Here is a 14,572-nt window from a genome sequence, read left to right on the forward strand (position 1 = left end):
CTACATGACAGAAGATTGTGTACACACATTTCTCGTCAGAAAGTATGCTTTTATTCAAAAGAATTTCAGAAGAGAGAAAAAAATGCATCCAGTGAATGGCATTGGTAAAATAAAAGAAAACACTTACAATACCACTAGTTTTTTATGTCTAGATGCTGGTTAAATAGCAAATATAAAGGGAGAAAGTCAAGTTTGTGTACAGCTTTTCAGTATTTTATCAGTAATTTTAAATACAGTAAAAAAGTAGTTTTTAGGCTATTATCTCCACAGTTATTTTTTTTTAATATCCCCATATCCCTCCTCTGAGATGTATTCGAATTGTATTTGATTGTATTTAAAACATCAATAAAGGGAATTTTAATGGCTCAGATAAATAGCAATGTAATGTATTTTAAAGCAATGGAGGACAAAAGGCTGAACTCCTAAGAAAAGTTAATTCTTCATTTACAGGTGTGTAACCAATTAATTTGTAATTGAGCTTCCACAAGTAGGAGTCCAAACTAGAGGTGATCTTCATTTAAGTCATTAGTTGAACAGAATCATGCATCTGAGTCATTATCATAGATGTCTGAAATGGAAAAAAAATGCAAAAAATATTAGTATTGTGTATTTTGACTCAAGGAGAAAGTTATTAATTGTAATTGAATGTAGCTACTGTATTGTTTGAAATGTTCAACATACCCTCAGCAACACTGTCATAAATCTCTCCTTCGCTGTAAGTTAAAAAAAAGAAAAACCATACATTTAAATATCGAGACATCAGATATAAATTACTGTTTGCATGCAGATATGAAATAGAGTAGTAGTATGGTACAGACAAGCTATCAAGTAATTAATTTGCTAATTATGAAAGTGCAACCTTTGTGGTGATAGAACAGTGTTTAGCAGGATGGTCAGGTTAGAGGATTTTCAGCAAAGGGTTGACCTGGATATATTTCTTTTTAATATGAAAGGCTGGCTTTTTTAAAAGAGTGGGATTTTTCAATTAAATTTTTAAGCAGCTATTCTCATAGAGGTATTTCCTTAAAAAAATGAAGTACTTCCTTGGTTTTTCTAAATGAACACCAGAAATAAGGAATAAAAAAACCCAGTATGCCCTTGAAATTCTTTTTGTTTCTGTACTTGGCAATTCCATAATTTTGGAGGTGCTTCTTTTTAGGTAATGAATTTAGGTAATGTCTGTAAAAGATACATGCTTCATGAACAGGAATTTTCAAAATATTTCACTTAGATATGTGAAGAAGCCCATGGAAGACAATAAGGCTTTGTGTATATATAAAAACACATATATATTTATATATATATGTTAAAAATTCAAATGTGTGTGTAAGTATTTGGATGCCTCTACATTCTAAATGTGACAATTATAAATGGGACATCTGATTTGATATTTAAGTGTCTCATATAGAGCTTGTTGAAGGAAATGGAAAGGCTTTGTCTGACAAGAGTTTTGGAGTAGAACTGAAATACTGAACTCCATGCAATTATTTGGAGCAACACTGGGCCAAATCTGCTCAATCCTCATAAGACTGAAATAAAATTAAACCTAAAGAAAATTTGATTGATTTTAGTTAAACATTTGAAAAGGACATCAATACACCTAATCACATTAACTTGCAGTTCATTAATAGATTCTAATACTAATAATACTTAATTTATATAATTTTTCATGGTTTAATCAGAGTTTATGGTTATACAATAAGGAAAGAGGCCCTGGCAAATTTCCAGCGTGGATGCATGTGATTAATTCTTGAGAAATTATAACTTCATAAAAATAACTCAATTTTCCAGACTAGAATGACAGACTAAAATAATTACATTTCATTTTTTTTTAACAGAGAGTTTAGAAAAAAATTGACTGTTATAACAATTTTTTCAAAAAAATCACTTTGTACTTACTTTTGAACTAAATTGCTTCTCAAGACATAGCCATCTGTAAAAGTAAAATATATATGCATTAAAGTTAAATTTAAATACTCATTACTTCTGTTGCTAGCACTAGTGAAATGCCTTATTTCTCTTTTATATACTTCAGACAGAAAAACATAATAGATGGATAACAATGTAAAATGGACACATACTTGATGAAGCTTTTACTATATCCAGTGTTTTAGTTATTCTTATTTGCCTGTTTAGTATAACACGGTGTCTTAGACAGGAAATCAGAATACTGTAGTAGCTGTGAGACCAGTTAGGTGTCTACTGTTCTGGATACTTTACATATTCATAAAATGTTGTTTATCTTGTTTCCTCCTTCACAATAATTTTTCTTTTCTGATACACAAGACATGGAAGTATTTTTTTTTCTTTTTTTTAAATACACAGTGATGTCCAGCTACATAATCTCATATTTTTTTTAAGGCTTTTTTATGTCCAAGCCCTAATTCTATTCTATCTGAAATTGTCCTTTCTAAGATCTGTAAATATACTAGTAGGGGGAACCATGCCTTGTAAATGCATGTCAGATACAATAAGCTAGAACTGTTCCCAAAAGCTGATAAGTTATTAGAGTCTTTAACTGGCAAGTGTTTTAATACATAAGAATATCCTATGCTTCCTATATGGAAAATTGGAAAAGCTATCAAAAAAGACTAATACCCCAAATAATCCTGCAAGTAGTAATGAAAAACTTTTATTTAACAACAGTTTTTTGTTTGTGGGTTTTTTTAAGGCAAGCTCCTCTTAGAACACAATAATAAGCAGTTTTTCTTCATAAACAAACATTTGTATAATTCACTTTAACTTGGCATATTTCCATCTTAAAATAGATTGATATCAGATGTTATATAAATCTCAAAGTACATAAGGGGTTTTTTTCTAGAATATGCTATATATAGTGGATTAGTGATTTGATCTGTAAAGGCCATAATACATTTACAAACATGGGATTTTAAAAGAAAACTTCTGTCTTGTGCTAGAGCTGAAGTTGCCTGAAAAGGCATTAATTTTGCGTGATAATATTTTATTTTACGCTTACCTACATTAGCTACTGTTTAAGACTTAACAATTACATGAATTAAAAAACAGTTCTGTGCTTTTAATATTTGATTGCTGCCATATAAGATACAATTTGCTTGATTTGCCTGATTTCTATCTTTGGTGTCATGAAGATTTGATACATACATAAATTCGTTTATAACAGTTTCCTACTAAAGCTGTTGAGCTGCAAGTAATCTTCAAAAGTCAAAGAATCCAGTGCTCCAGGTTTTCAGTCACCTGAATATTGTCTCAGGTTGAATGCCAGCTGGAACCCATTGAGGAAGCTCTGTCTAATCAGGATTTTTTTAGCCTGGTTGTCCTTCCCCAGATTTTATTATCTGGGATAAAGTAATGGAAATGGATTAATTTTTTTTTTTTTAAAGATGTCGTCTTTTTAAAGTTCTCTGTAGGACAGTCCAATAGTTTCCATTACTTCTGAAGTCTCCAGGGAATAATTTAAAATGATTTGGCTAAATCATTCTAATCTTCTGAAATACACCAAAGCAAAGCTTCTTCACTCACCATCATGGCATACAAACCCAGTGTGCTTGCAAGTCATGTGCATGTGACTGTGCTTAGATCATGGTAAAGCACAATCTAAGTTTTGATGGTCCCTGGCCCTCAAATAGGTGAGAAATACAGCTCCTGCTGATCTCACAGCCTTTCAGAGTTACTAATCCCAAGCTATATGTCCAAAGTTTCAGTTTCTAACTAATTCATTAATTTTTATAGGGCTTCCAAATAGGGAACAAGCCAGCAGGTCAGCACACTCTGTGTTAATTACTTCGCACCACTGAAAGCTATGACACATCGTGCCAGCTGCTCATTTGCATCATAAAGGAAGCTCAGAGAGGACAAAAACTTTCAGGCAATGAAATCCATTTATATCCTAATGTTTAAGCAAAATCTATGAACCTGAATTAAAAGTTTTTGTGTATTTAAAGATGTATGTGTTCAGACTAAGAAGGAATTTAAAAGGGTAAATGAAAATCGGTTCTTTGTTTCACTTTTGACATTTCAAATAATTTAATAACAAAATAAGTGATAGCAGAATGTGTTCCTAAGATCACCAGCCCTTGCTTGAAAAGGTGTAAACACATTACAGTATAATTTGTAATTTTTTTTAACTGTTGGAAGAGGCTTGAAGCTATGGAAGTGCTTCAGAAGTTAATGATTAAATCAAAGAACTCATGCAAGAAAGTAACAAAGTCATCTCTAATTGCTGATTTTCAGTCTATCTGGCCTTCTGAAGGTAAAATCATAGCTTTAAGATCTGAGGAACTTGATCAATCACAGCAAATAACCAAAACTGTCATGCATTTACTGAAGTAGAATTCAAACTTCACTAACTAATGTGGAAATTGACAGAGATCTCTTCAGAGGTTTCCAGGGAGGATATTTTTATTTGTTTTGCTCTTTTATGCATAGCAAAGCAGTAGCTCCTGTCATTATTTGAAAGGCTTTGAGACTACGAGAGGAAAACAGTCAACATGAACTACTTTCTACTTTGTTATTAGCTTGATTCAAAAAATGGAGCTTTGAAAGCTGTTTTTTTGGGAAGTGGCTTTACTAGTGAAATCCATATTTTGAAAAACATATGTGTGTTATGCAAGAAATTCTTCCTCACCCTGCAGGCCTGCCAGGAAGAAGGCTGTACTCCAGACTGTAAGAGTTGAGTATAGAGGGGAAAAAAATATCAGGAAAGTGCTTGAATCCCCTTCAGAGGTTTATAGCATTGGACTCTGTTCTACATAGGTCAGAAGTAAAAAGTAAAAATGAGTGAGAAAATGCTACTTGTTCAAAGGATACTTTGAACCTAGGCTGTTCCAGCACAAAATGAATTTTTGTTAGGAGATTTGAAAAGTATTGTAACTTAAGAAATCGAAACCATCAGGAGATGGTCCGGAATTCTTCAAAAATGCAAAAACTTCTGCCAATGCAAACCATAGCCAGAGGTTTCAAAGAAACACTGGAAGGCTTCATGCAGCTCCCAGAACAAGCAGACATGCCAACAAGGACATATGCCTTGGATCAGCTAGAGGCTAGGTGGAAGACTACTAAGCAATATTCCCCCCAGCCTGTTGAAAAGATTAAACTGCATCTCTTGCAACCAAAAGTAAGAATATTGTTACTGATTTTCTCTTGGCTGCAATCAATGAGGAAGTGCTATCCAAAGGTACAGTGAGGACTTTACTAGCCACTGTGGGGTATCATAGCTATACTCGTTTTGGCAAAGAGGGAAAGACAGAAGCAACAGAAACATCTGCTGATCCTAGTTGATGCAAAGCAAAATTTCTGTAATCAAGTTGTCTATTTTTCTCATATTAGTATATCTTGCTCCTTGGAGTGTTTTAGTTCCTTTTAAGGCAAGCTGCTCTTAAAACATGGTAATGAAATAAAAACAATCTGCCTCTTGTCAACTACCAGACAAGGTAAAAGACAAGTACTAGATTCTACTTGGATATGTTGTGGAAGAGAGTTTTCACATATTCCAACTCAATCATTCTTTGATAATTTGATATGTGCTGCAGTTGTTTCATAAAACTTACATTCTCCTTTTTCATTGCGGCACAGGACCTTGGTGTCATCCGTACTTTCTATAATATCAAGAGACTCTCCCGGTTTAATATGTAATTCTTTAGATCCCCATCTTTTTTTAGGCAAATTCTGAACCGCAGTAGTAGAAAAAAGAACTTTTATTTTACCTACAAACTGAAAAAAAAGAAAAATGCTGGTTAAAAATCATTAATGTACAGCTTGTGCTCATGCATTTTTTACTAAATTTTCTAAAATTAGGCAAATATTTGTATATGCTATGTAGTATGGGCCCATGCTTGCAGATGCTCAGACCACTATTATTACAAGTAGTAATACCTCATCTTTCAAAGGATTAAGGGACACAAATGAGAGCATGCCATATAGATATTTTAGTTTTTATATTTTGTGAAAAAAAACTTACTTTGAACAAAACTTACTTTGAATTTTTTCCGGAATTCTTTCTCTTTTCTTTCCATCTGTTCATGCTTTTGTACATCTTTTTCATCCGATTTCCTTTTTCCAAAGCTTGCTACTTTTGATGAACTAAAGCAAGAGGTTACAGACAAAACCAAATCAGCAACACATCTGAGGTATTGGAAAGCTTTCCGATAATTTTGATGAAAATGCATTTTCCTTCATGTGGCTTCATCATGTTTTTGTTGCTCTGTAAAACTAGTGCAGGTAATACAATACAGATTTTATTTCAAAATTAATAAAAAGCTGGAGTTGTCTTTTGTGTTTTTCTCTGATGTTAATGTATCTATCACATAAGCGAATATTGAGGTATTGAGTATTTAAGTATTGAGTATTTAAATATCTGTCTGCTACAGCACTTTAGAATTTCTCAGCAAGGAGCAATTTTTATGAAGTCTGTGTATCTTTTGGCAGTAAGCTGAATAACAGTGTATCTCACTGTGGAGGCAGCTGGAACATCTTAGCCTTACATATGTTAGTCCTATATGGCCATAAAAAACCTTGCTGCACCAGAGAATCTGCATTACATAACCCATTTCAGGTTCTGTTGGTTTTTTTCCACATCCCTGATAGTGTTGACTTCTGCCAAGAAGCATGGAAGTGTTTCATGCCCTAACTGTCCTTTCTGATGCTGTATCTGGGACTGTAAAGTCTCATTCTCCTTTTTGTTCCTTGCTGATCTCTGTAGGAGTTGTGGATGACAGTTTCATTAGTGATGAGTGTTTGTGTGTGTTTGTGTGTGAACTAATCTAGACTTAGTTTAGAACGGCCACATATTTTCCTTTGGATACACAGGCCTAAGAGTTCTCTCTGTTTTAACGTCTCCAGACTAGATTATCATAGTCCACTCTGTTGCTCCACCTGAGTGGAGTAAGTGACACCAGAATGCATCATTTTGCAGTCACCATCACAGATGCATCTGTGCTCATAACACGTCTGTGCTCCAGAGATGACCATAATTTTCTGATCCAGGATAAAAGTCTTCCTAGCTGAACTTTACACCTCCAGATGTGTTTCATACTTATAACACAGAGCCCTGTCTCCTTTTCTCTCAAAATACTGGAGCAGCTGAGATCAAGTATGTATCCTAACAGTCCCCAAATTTTGATAGAAGAAGAACTATGTGCAGAGAATCTACGTTGAAAAGTACCTTTAAGCCATGCATCCATTTCTACCTCTTACTTTTTCTATGGTCTAATTATTGTTCCAATCTGAAATGGAGGAAAGAGCATTCAACTGCCATTTAGTTTTTGAGAACTACAAAACCTGACAACACTAAGTAAAGCAGACATTAACAGCAGTCTGTCTCTAGTAAATACTTTAAAAATGTCTCTCAATGTATTAGATTTCTAATCATAATATTTCCACTTACGTATCATCAAGCGGCGGTGGAGGGAAGTCCGAAGAATCCACATCATCATACACATCCTCTCCACAATCTGAAATAATAGTGTTTAGGAGAATGAAATGTTATTATGTGAAACTTAAGAAGTGAATACACTGTGTTACAGTCTATGGTATTTTACTGAAGTTGACAAGAAAATAAGGCAAGTACTGTAGCCATTTACTGTCTATAGTAACTGTGGATTCTCTGTTTAGCACAATCTACTGTGCGACACCACCCAATCTTTTCAAATTAAGACTCTTTAATAGCAATAGCCAGTAGTCACTGAAATTTTAATCTTCTGAAGTTTAAGCAAGTTTTAGCACATGATGGCTAATGCAATAGCCTTTAATCTTCACTTTAATTAATCCATGTCCCACTATAGTGCATCAAAATGTATTTTTGGAATTTGATTTTAACATATATTCAAGGACTTGTAGAGCACTCTTGTCAATACAACATTGCTTAAAAGTGGATATGAATCACGTGTATGTTAGTTTTTAGGTCATATTGCAACATCAAAGAAGCGAAAAAAATCTTAGCCCAGGAATATTCTTTGAACCACATTCAGTGTATTTGTAGAGAGGAAGCAATTCTTTAACTCATCAAATCAATGCCTAGAGAAATCAGCAGGTTATAAAAGGTTTAGAACTCAGTTCTAGAAACAGCCTCAAAAATTGGAAGAAGTTGCTTTTTATTCCATGGCTGAGCCAATGGTTATGAGTTATATATTATTTTACAGGGATACTGCAAGTGATAAAAGTAACAGCAAGCACCTCTTTTTACTTTTGAAGTCTTTTACTGAGTGCTTCTTTCCAAGTGTATCTGTTCAAATCAAGTTCCAATAAAATGAACTAGTGTAAATCTCAGATAGAAAAATCACATTAAATGTATTAAATTGTTTTCTAGAGAGCTTGCAATGTATATGTATCTCCTTGTCTGTAGCCAATCAGTCACAATATTTGAAATTTGTTTACTAGAACTGGGTAAGCAATAGGAAATCCTGTTTCCTTCCTTGGATGTATTTTTGTGACTAGAATGATACAGAGCAATGTATACAGAAAAAAAGGATCAGGAATCAATAGAGAGACTGAACAATAGACTATTAATTACCTTTTCCAGGCAGCTTTGTTGAAGAAGATGTGCTGGGGAGGGGAGGTGAAAGAAAGCTTATTAAGTATTTATAGCATATTCATAGGCTTTTTTTGTAACCTAAATAATCTAAAAAATTGCGACACCAGGGCTCCAAATAATCTCCAGAAATTTTGAGGTGCCACCGACACCACCAATGCTTCGGGACTAAATGTATTTTTACCACTGAATCAAAGTAAACTTTTTCAGAACTGAATGACTGAGGCAGGTGGTAAAAGCAGCAGTTGCTGATCTAACCTCTAGGTAAGATGAGTAGAAGACAATCTTTGCATTTTTCTGTTTGGAATATTATTCCTAAAATTTGGATTAATGGGTCTAGATTTACCAGTTTATCTCAGGTACATTGTACTGGTAAGCAAAGTACATTTTAACTGAGGACACAGCAAATTTGCATCACCAGAGTGGCACAAAGATGATGGATTATTTTGGTGCTCTTCACTGAAAAGAAAATTTGGCATATTTTAGTTACCAGACTTTTGCAAAAAATATGGCTTGTTAAGAGAATAATTATGCAGGTGAAAAGAAAGCTCAGTGTTTTTGCAGAAAAGTATCATCCTGAGCTGCAATTTTATGCATGATTCATTAGGCTGCTGTGAGGACATGTTAGTAGCATATGATCAATGCTTTATTAGAATTAGTTAATGTGCACTGTGATTTCCTGGCAGACTCTTACAATAAATTTCCATTATCTTCTGCCTCATTGACTTTGGTTGTTTTTTCTCGTATACTTTTCTTTTTGTCATCTTTGACCTTTAGCCTCTTCAAGATTCCCCAGGACCAGATACCATTCTTATCTTCATCCTGTGATACAGACCTTTGGAGTATGCATGCGATTATCACAATGTCAAATGTAATGTTCTTTTTAAAAGGCCCAGTTTAAATTCTTCATTAATGCACATAATTATCATTAATGCCAACAATGTATATATACCATGAAGTGAGGTCACTTACCCAAATGGTAAAATGCTAAACTAGAAATATGTACGTTATGTTACTTGTAGATACTGAGATATATTCATAGTATATATATTAATCTAGTGGCTTACTGTTTTCATGCTGTTACTCAGCTAGCTAGCCATTTAGTTTGTTATTTTCATTTCAGACCTATTCTGTCTACTTGGGGATTTGGAGATTTTCATGATTGCAACTGCTTTTGCTGACTTACTAAAATTAATTACAGAACAAAATTTCTCCAAAGACAGAAGAACTGTTTTAGTTTAGCTTCACTAATTCATACTGATATATAACCACTTGCTGATCATCCTAATACTTGCTAATTATTACGTCTAATTAAAAAATACTAAAACCTGAAAACATTCTGTTAAAGTAGAAAATTATTTAAATTATATAAAACCTTACCTTGCTATGGGATCTCCATCATCAATTTCATCGTAAATATCTTGATTAGAAGGAGGAAGAGGTGGGAACACATCTTTAACAGATGAAACAATGAATTAATGCAAATATATTTAATGCTGCAGAATAGGGTATTCATTACAGGCCTCTTGACTATATTAGACATGTATGCAGTTTAGGTAATATCCTTGTAAATGGAATATTTCTGTAAACCAGCACAGTCTGTTTATTAAAACAGTGATTTAGACTTATCTCAGTTGGGAATGCCATCCACAGAATTTTAATGTGGCACTACCCATCACAAGAGCATGGATACTGAATACGTATGCTTCTACACTGTAGTCAATGAAATTCTAAATGGCTGATTCGGCCCAGACACTAGGATGACTTTTAAATTTTTATGTGTGACTCAAGTGATAACTGAAGATGCCAGACCAATACTCTTAGTAAGGGACATCTTGTCTTCATCCATGGAAGTCAGAGATAAGTGCAATGTAAGCTCCCCATTTTGGCCTCAGTTTTGACCTTTGGGCCCCACCTCCTTCAGTGCAGAGTTAGCTCAGTTTGCATGTGCAATTCCAGCCATCGGTCAGAGCAATCACTGAAATCTGTACTTAGCTGGCAGCAGCTCCATTCAGTACTGCCAGGGGATGCTTCTGCCATGACCAGTATCTAAACTCTAAGCTGAGAAGATGAGCTGTGCTCTTGTGATCAGCAGAGAATGCTATATAAATATATAGGCTACCAAAGGGGAAACCGGGTTTGAATGTGTGTTCTTAAAGCGTGGAGCTCCTGCATCTGGGACTCCAGTGTATTACTGTAACTGAAGTTGCCCTTAACTCTGTTAGCAAAATGCAGCTTTATTTGGTAGTATTACTGGCTTTTTCAGAACCAGAATTCTCCAGCGCAGAAACCCTTGCTCATCTTAGTATTTTGACAGCTATATCTGTGCTGTTTTGTGGGATGATTTACCTCCACACACACACAAAACCCAAGTTTGGTCATCTGTCTTGCTAGTGATTCACAGTATCTGAAGACAAAACTTCTATCTCACTCAAGTTCCTGTTAAGTGGTGGGGAAGGTAATTTGGCTACTATACTTCCTTGTTTGTTGCCCGTTAGCAAACATTTAATATGCTTATGGGTAATTAGTGCATTATCTGGAAGCTGTAAAAAATACACACTAACAACTCCCCCAAAATGTTTATGTAGAACTTACTTCCAGTTCCACTATTGTCAGAACCTAGGCTGGAAAAGCAAACAAAAGACATTTTAGAGAAGAGCAGTCATCCTTGAGTAAAAGAAAACATCATGATCACCCATCCCTTTTTCAGTTATTAATTCTAAAACTTTCGGCACTCATGTTCATGTCAGCTGAACATTACCAGTTCTGCACTGGAAGCTCAGACACATGCTTGTGTTTTCTATGTGGGGAATAACTAAATGTGCCAGCTCTTCCTTTCTGTCTGCTTTCACCACACTCACATCAATTTCTTACAGTCAAATAAGTAGTTTGTATTCTTACTAATGCCAAAGAAAATGTGTAATCTAGTTCAGACATGAACTAGGGCCTAGATGAAGAAAAATTAACTCTTAGTAGATTCTGGTAAAGCAGGAAAAATGCTTCATTTTTTTTTTTTCTGGGAAGTAATTAGTTACAAATCATAAAAGAGTGCTTTAATACATCGCTCAAAGGAATTGAAAGGGGAATAAGAGGGTTATCAGTACGATCCTTAGTATTTTATAAGTAAAGCTGTGAAGCAAATTCTTTATTTTCACAAATCAGTGCAGATATTTCAAGCCAGTGAAGGTGCACTTTTTCATATAAGCAGAATATTGGGTCCTAATTGTTAGCAATTGTTAGCAATTTCCAATGAAGTGTCATTTTCAACGAAATGCAAATTGATGTCTACAGCTATAATGATTTACTATATTTAGAATATATTTTATATTCTTGTTCATATCTTTAAACTAAAGTACAAAATATGCCTTTGGGTCATATGATAATTTATGTTGGAAGTGACCTCAGGGGGTCATGTAGTCTAACTTGATGGGAATAAAAATATAATCCAACTGAACACTACAGAGTGCATCCAGACCCTTTAGATTTGTTCCCTATGAGGGATCTTCTTGAAATGAAATGTTAAACAAATTAATTTATTGCTCAACTAGCTTTCATTGGGTACAATTTAAACCTCTAACTGCATGTTTCTAACATTTCAAAGTTTCTGTGTTAGCCCAATGTTCTAATAGTAGTTGAAAAAACCCTGAGAGGTTCACAGTAGCTGAGATTACTTCCAAGTTAGAGTCTTACTTAAAACCATACATCGAACCAAGTTATCTGTCAAACTTTTGCGCCAAGAACTCCTGAAATACGACAGCCGTGATCACTTATTAATTTTCGAATATTAGCAATACTGCTGATAATGAGCTAATACTATTTGGTCAAGAGATTTTTTTTAGAATGGTATTCTTACAGTGGTTTCAAAACATGTTGATGTATGTCAGACCTTCCAATAATTCATGCTCAAGAACTTAACAGAATGCTATTAATCACCAGAGAAGATAAAAATGTCAAAATACAGCTTAAAAGATTTAATGAATCTGAGCAAATCATTCATCCTTCCAAGTTCCTTGGAATACACTATTATTTTAGTACACAACAGTGTCAGTATTATTGTTTGCTTTTACATTCAACAGATTTTCTAAATACCTTGCATTGAGATGGTTAATTGTGATTCTTGCCATAGTGAGAAGGATTGGCCAAAGATACTTTTGCAATAAAGTAACTATTGCTGAGATTACCTAAAATGTAAAACAACTAACTCAAGTCTCCTCGCTAGGTCACGAAGCCATGAGGCCAATGTGCAGGGAGGAAAACTGATATGGAGCAAGCTGGCGAAGTATCAGATTTGTTGCTTAAGAATGTCAGCCTGAAAGCAGACTTTTCCAAGTGCTGTTTCTGGAGCTCAGTGGGAATGTTCTATCAACTGAGGATCAGCTGCACTCAGCAGGCAGCCAGCTTCAGTCCTTTTATTCCATGTAGGCCTACAAAGTTAGGAAGCCTCATGGGAAGCAGTGAAAGCAGGGGTAATGGCTGTTTCAAGATGGTTGTCCTACATATGGAAATTCTTTGCAGCTGTATGCAGATACCTTGTCCCAGGCTATGTGTTCCTGCACATCTGGACACATAGTGGAGATTGAGCACTAGTTTGTTGCATCACATTTCAGAAGCAGGCTTTTATGTGAGGCCTGGTAATGGAGGGTACCACTGTCATGCTAGGTTGTGTGATAGCCTTGACTCCTGTCACAAGGTCACTAGGATATTTCCCAGCCTGCAAATCTGATCTGCTGCTGGAGGTGGCACTTAGAGAAATGTACGAAGAAGATCTTAACTGCAGATCTGTTTGACATGAAAAAGATGACATATTGAAGTAGAGAGTATGCAGTGGAGCACTGCATTGCAAATGCGTGTGAGACCGTTCCATAGAGAAGAAGCTTCTGGTGAAGTCAAAAAAGTCAAAAAAAGCTCATACCCATCTCATGGAACTTGAGAGGTCTTGTTTTCAGGATTAAACTCATTAGCCACACTCTTTCCTGAAGGGCCATCTTAAACTTGATTCCAGAAGTCCCTTCCCTTCAAAAGAAGACTTATGGACTCACACTGAGGCTCATGAAAGCAATGGGGGTGATCAGGAGTTCCCTCCTGCAGTGAATTGCTTTTAGAGTCTTTTATTTTTTCATGTTAGAAAAGGGACTACATGACTTCAAAAGACAGGATGAGAGAAGAGAGGGAGTGAAGAGAACTGCACTTCCTGCATATGATTTGTAATCCTGTATGGTTTGCATTTTGTTCTGTTTTGGACTGCAATAGTGTAGGTCCTCTTCCAATAGTATGAATTCCTCCTGAATATGGGAGCTTACAGATAATGGATTACAGAATTCATTTATGCTCCTCTAACCAACTTACATGTTTCTTATACAAATGACTGTTCCATGACAAGAGTTGGCTTTGTTGTTGTGAAACTTCCCCTGGCTAGGCTGACTGGGATGAATTACTTTTTTCTTTCCATGTATTCCTTATACATACCTCATCAAGCTCTCCTGCTCTCCAACATCATCATACACTTCCATGTCACACTCTGAAAATTCCACATTGACTCCAGTAGGTGCTCGTTGCTTTCTTTTTAAAGAGTCATAATCAATCTCTACCATGGTTGTTTTAATGTATCCATCTAAATGAATGAAATCATTAGGCAGAGACAGTTTTAAAAGGTCATGGTAAAGGGATGAGTTTAACAGAAGGTTCAGAACTGAAATTTTTTTAATGAGTTTTGAAAACTTTCAAAGTGTCTCATTCCAAGCAGCCTAAGCTTGACTCTCCATCAACACAAATACAAATCTCAGATCTGTCTCCCCACTAAGCCTTCCTCAGGTGGTGTCAAGTTAACTTCACCCCTATTTGCTTCTCAGGTGCTAGCTCAGAATTTTCTGGACTGCAGACTCCTGGAATCATGAGGCAGACTCCATTTCTCAGCTAACCTTGGAACCACTGCAGTCTTGCGCATATTTTAGGTCATCAGAACAGTTGGCCTAAGATGAGGAACTCTGTATCTCCTGAGGGGAATTTTAGACAGTCCTCTTAAAAATCATGCAAGTGTTTTTAATAATTTTGATTGATTTAACGGAT

General features: G+C 35.2%; 1 protein-coding gene across 5 annotated transcripts in view; it reads right to left on the reverse strand.

Annotated features, from left to right (window-relative positions):
* Positions 1-273: 273 nt before the first annotated feature.
* Positions 274-14,572, reverse strand: part of FYB1 (FYN binding protein 1) — a 40,837-nt gene continuing 26,538 nt past the window's right edge. For 2 of the 5 annotated variants that reach the window (XM_018070500.1, XM_018070499.1), the window contains exons 9-19: positions 13,973-14,117; positions 11,102-11,130; positions 9,887-9,959; positions 9,201-9,341; positions 8,489-8,520; positions 7,364-7,430; positions 5,955-6,060; positions 5,529-5,691; positions 1,900-1,933; positions 682-713; positions 274-568 (exon numbers count right to left, since the gene is read on the reverse strand). In XM_018070500.1, coding sequence (XP_017925989.1) covers positions 540-568; positions 682-713; positions 1,900-1,933; positions 5,529-5,691; positions 5,955-6,060; positions 7,364-7,430; positions 8,489-8,520; positions 9,201-9,341; positions 9,887-9,959; positions 11,102-11,130; positions 13,973-14,117 — 851 coding nt within the window. In that variant the 3' untranslated portion in view covers positions 274-539. Of the gene's footprint in view, positions 569-681; positions 714-1,899; positions 1,934-5,528; positions 5,692-5,954; positions 6,061-7,363; positions 7,431-8,488; positions 8,521-9,200; positions 9,342-9,886; positions 9,960-11,101; positions 11,131-13,972; positions 14,118-14,572 lie in introns of those variants that run through there. The other 3 variants (XM_018070501.1, XM_029959027.1, XM_018070502.1) reach the window with 3 other exon arrangements.

Source organism: Manacus vitellinus, unplaced genomic scaffold, assembly GCF_001715985.3.
Source record: "Manacus vitellinus isolate BGI_N305 unplaced genomic scaffold, ASM171598v3 scaffold_18_pilon, whole genome shotgun sequence".
In the NCBI taxonomy this organism is placed as follows: Eukaryota; Metazoa; Chordata; class Aves; order Passeriformes; family Pipridae; genus Manacus; species Manacus vitellinus.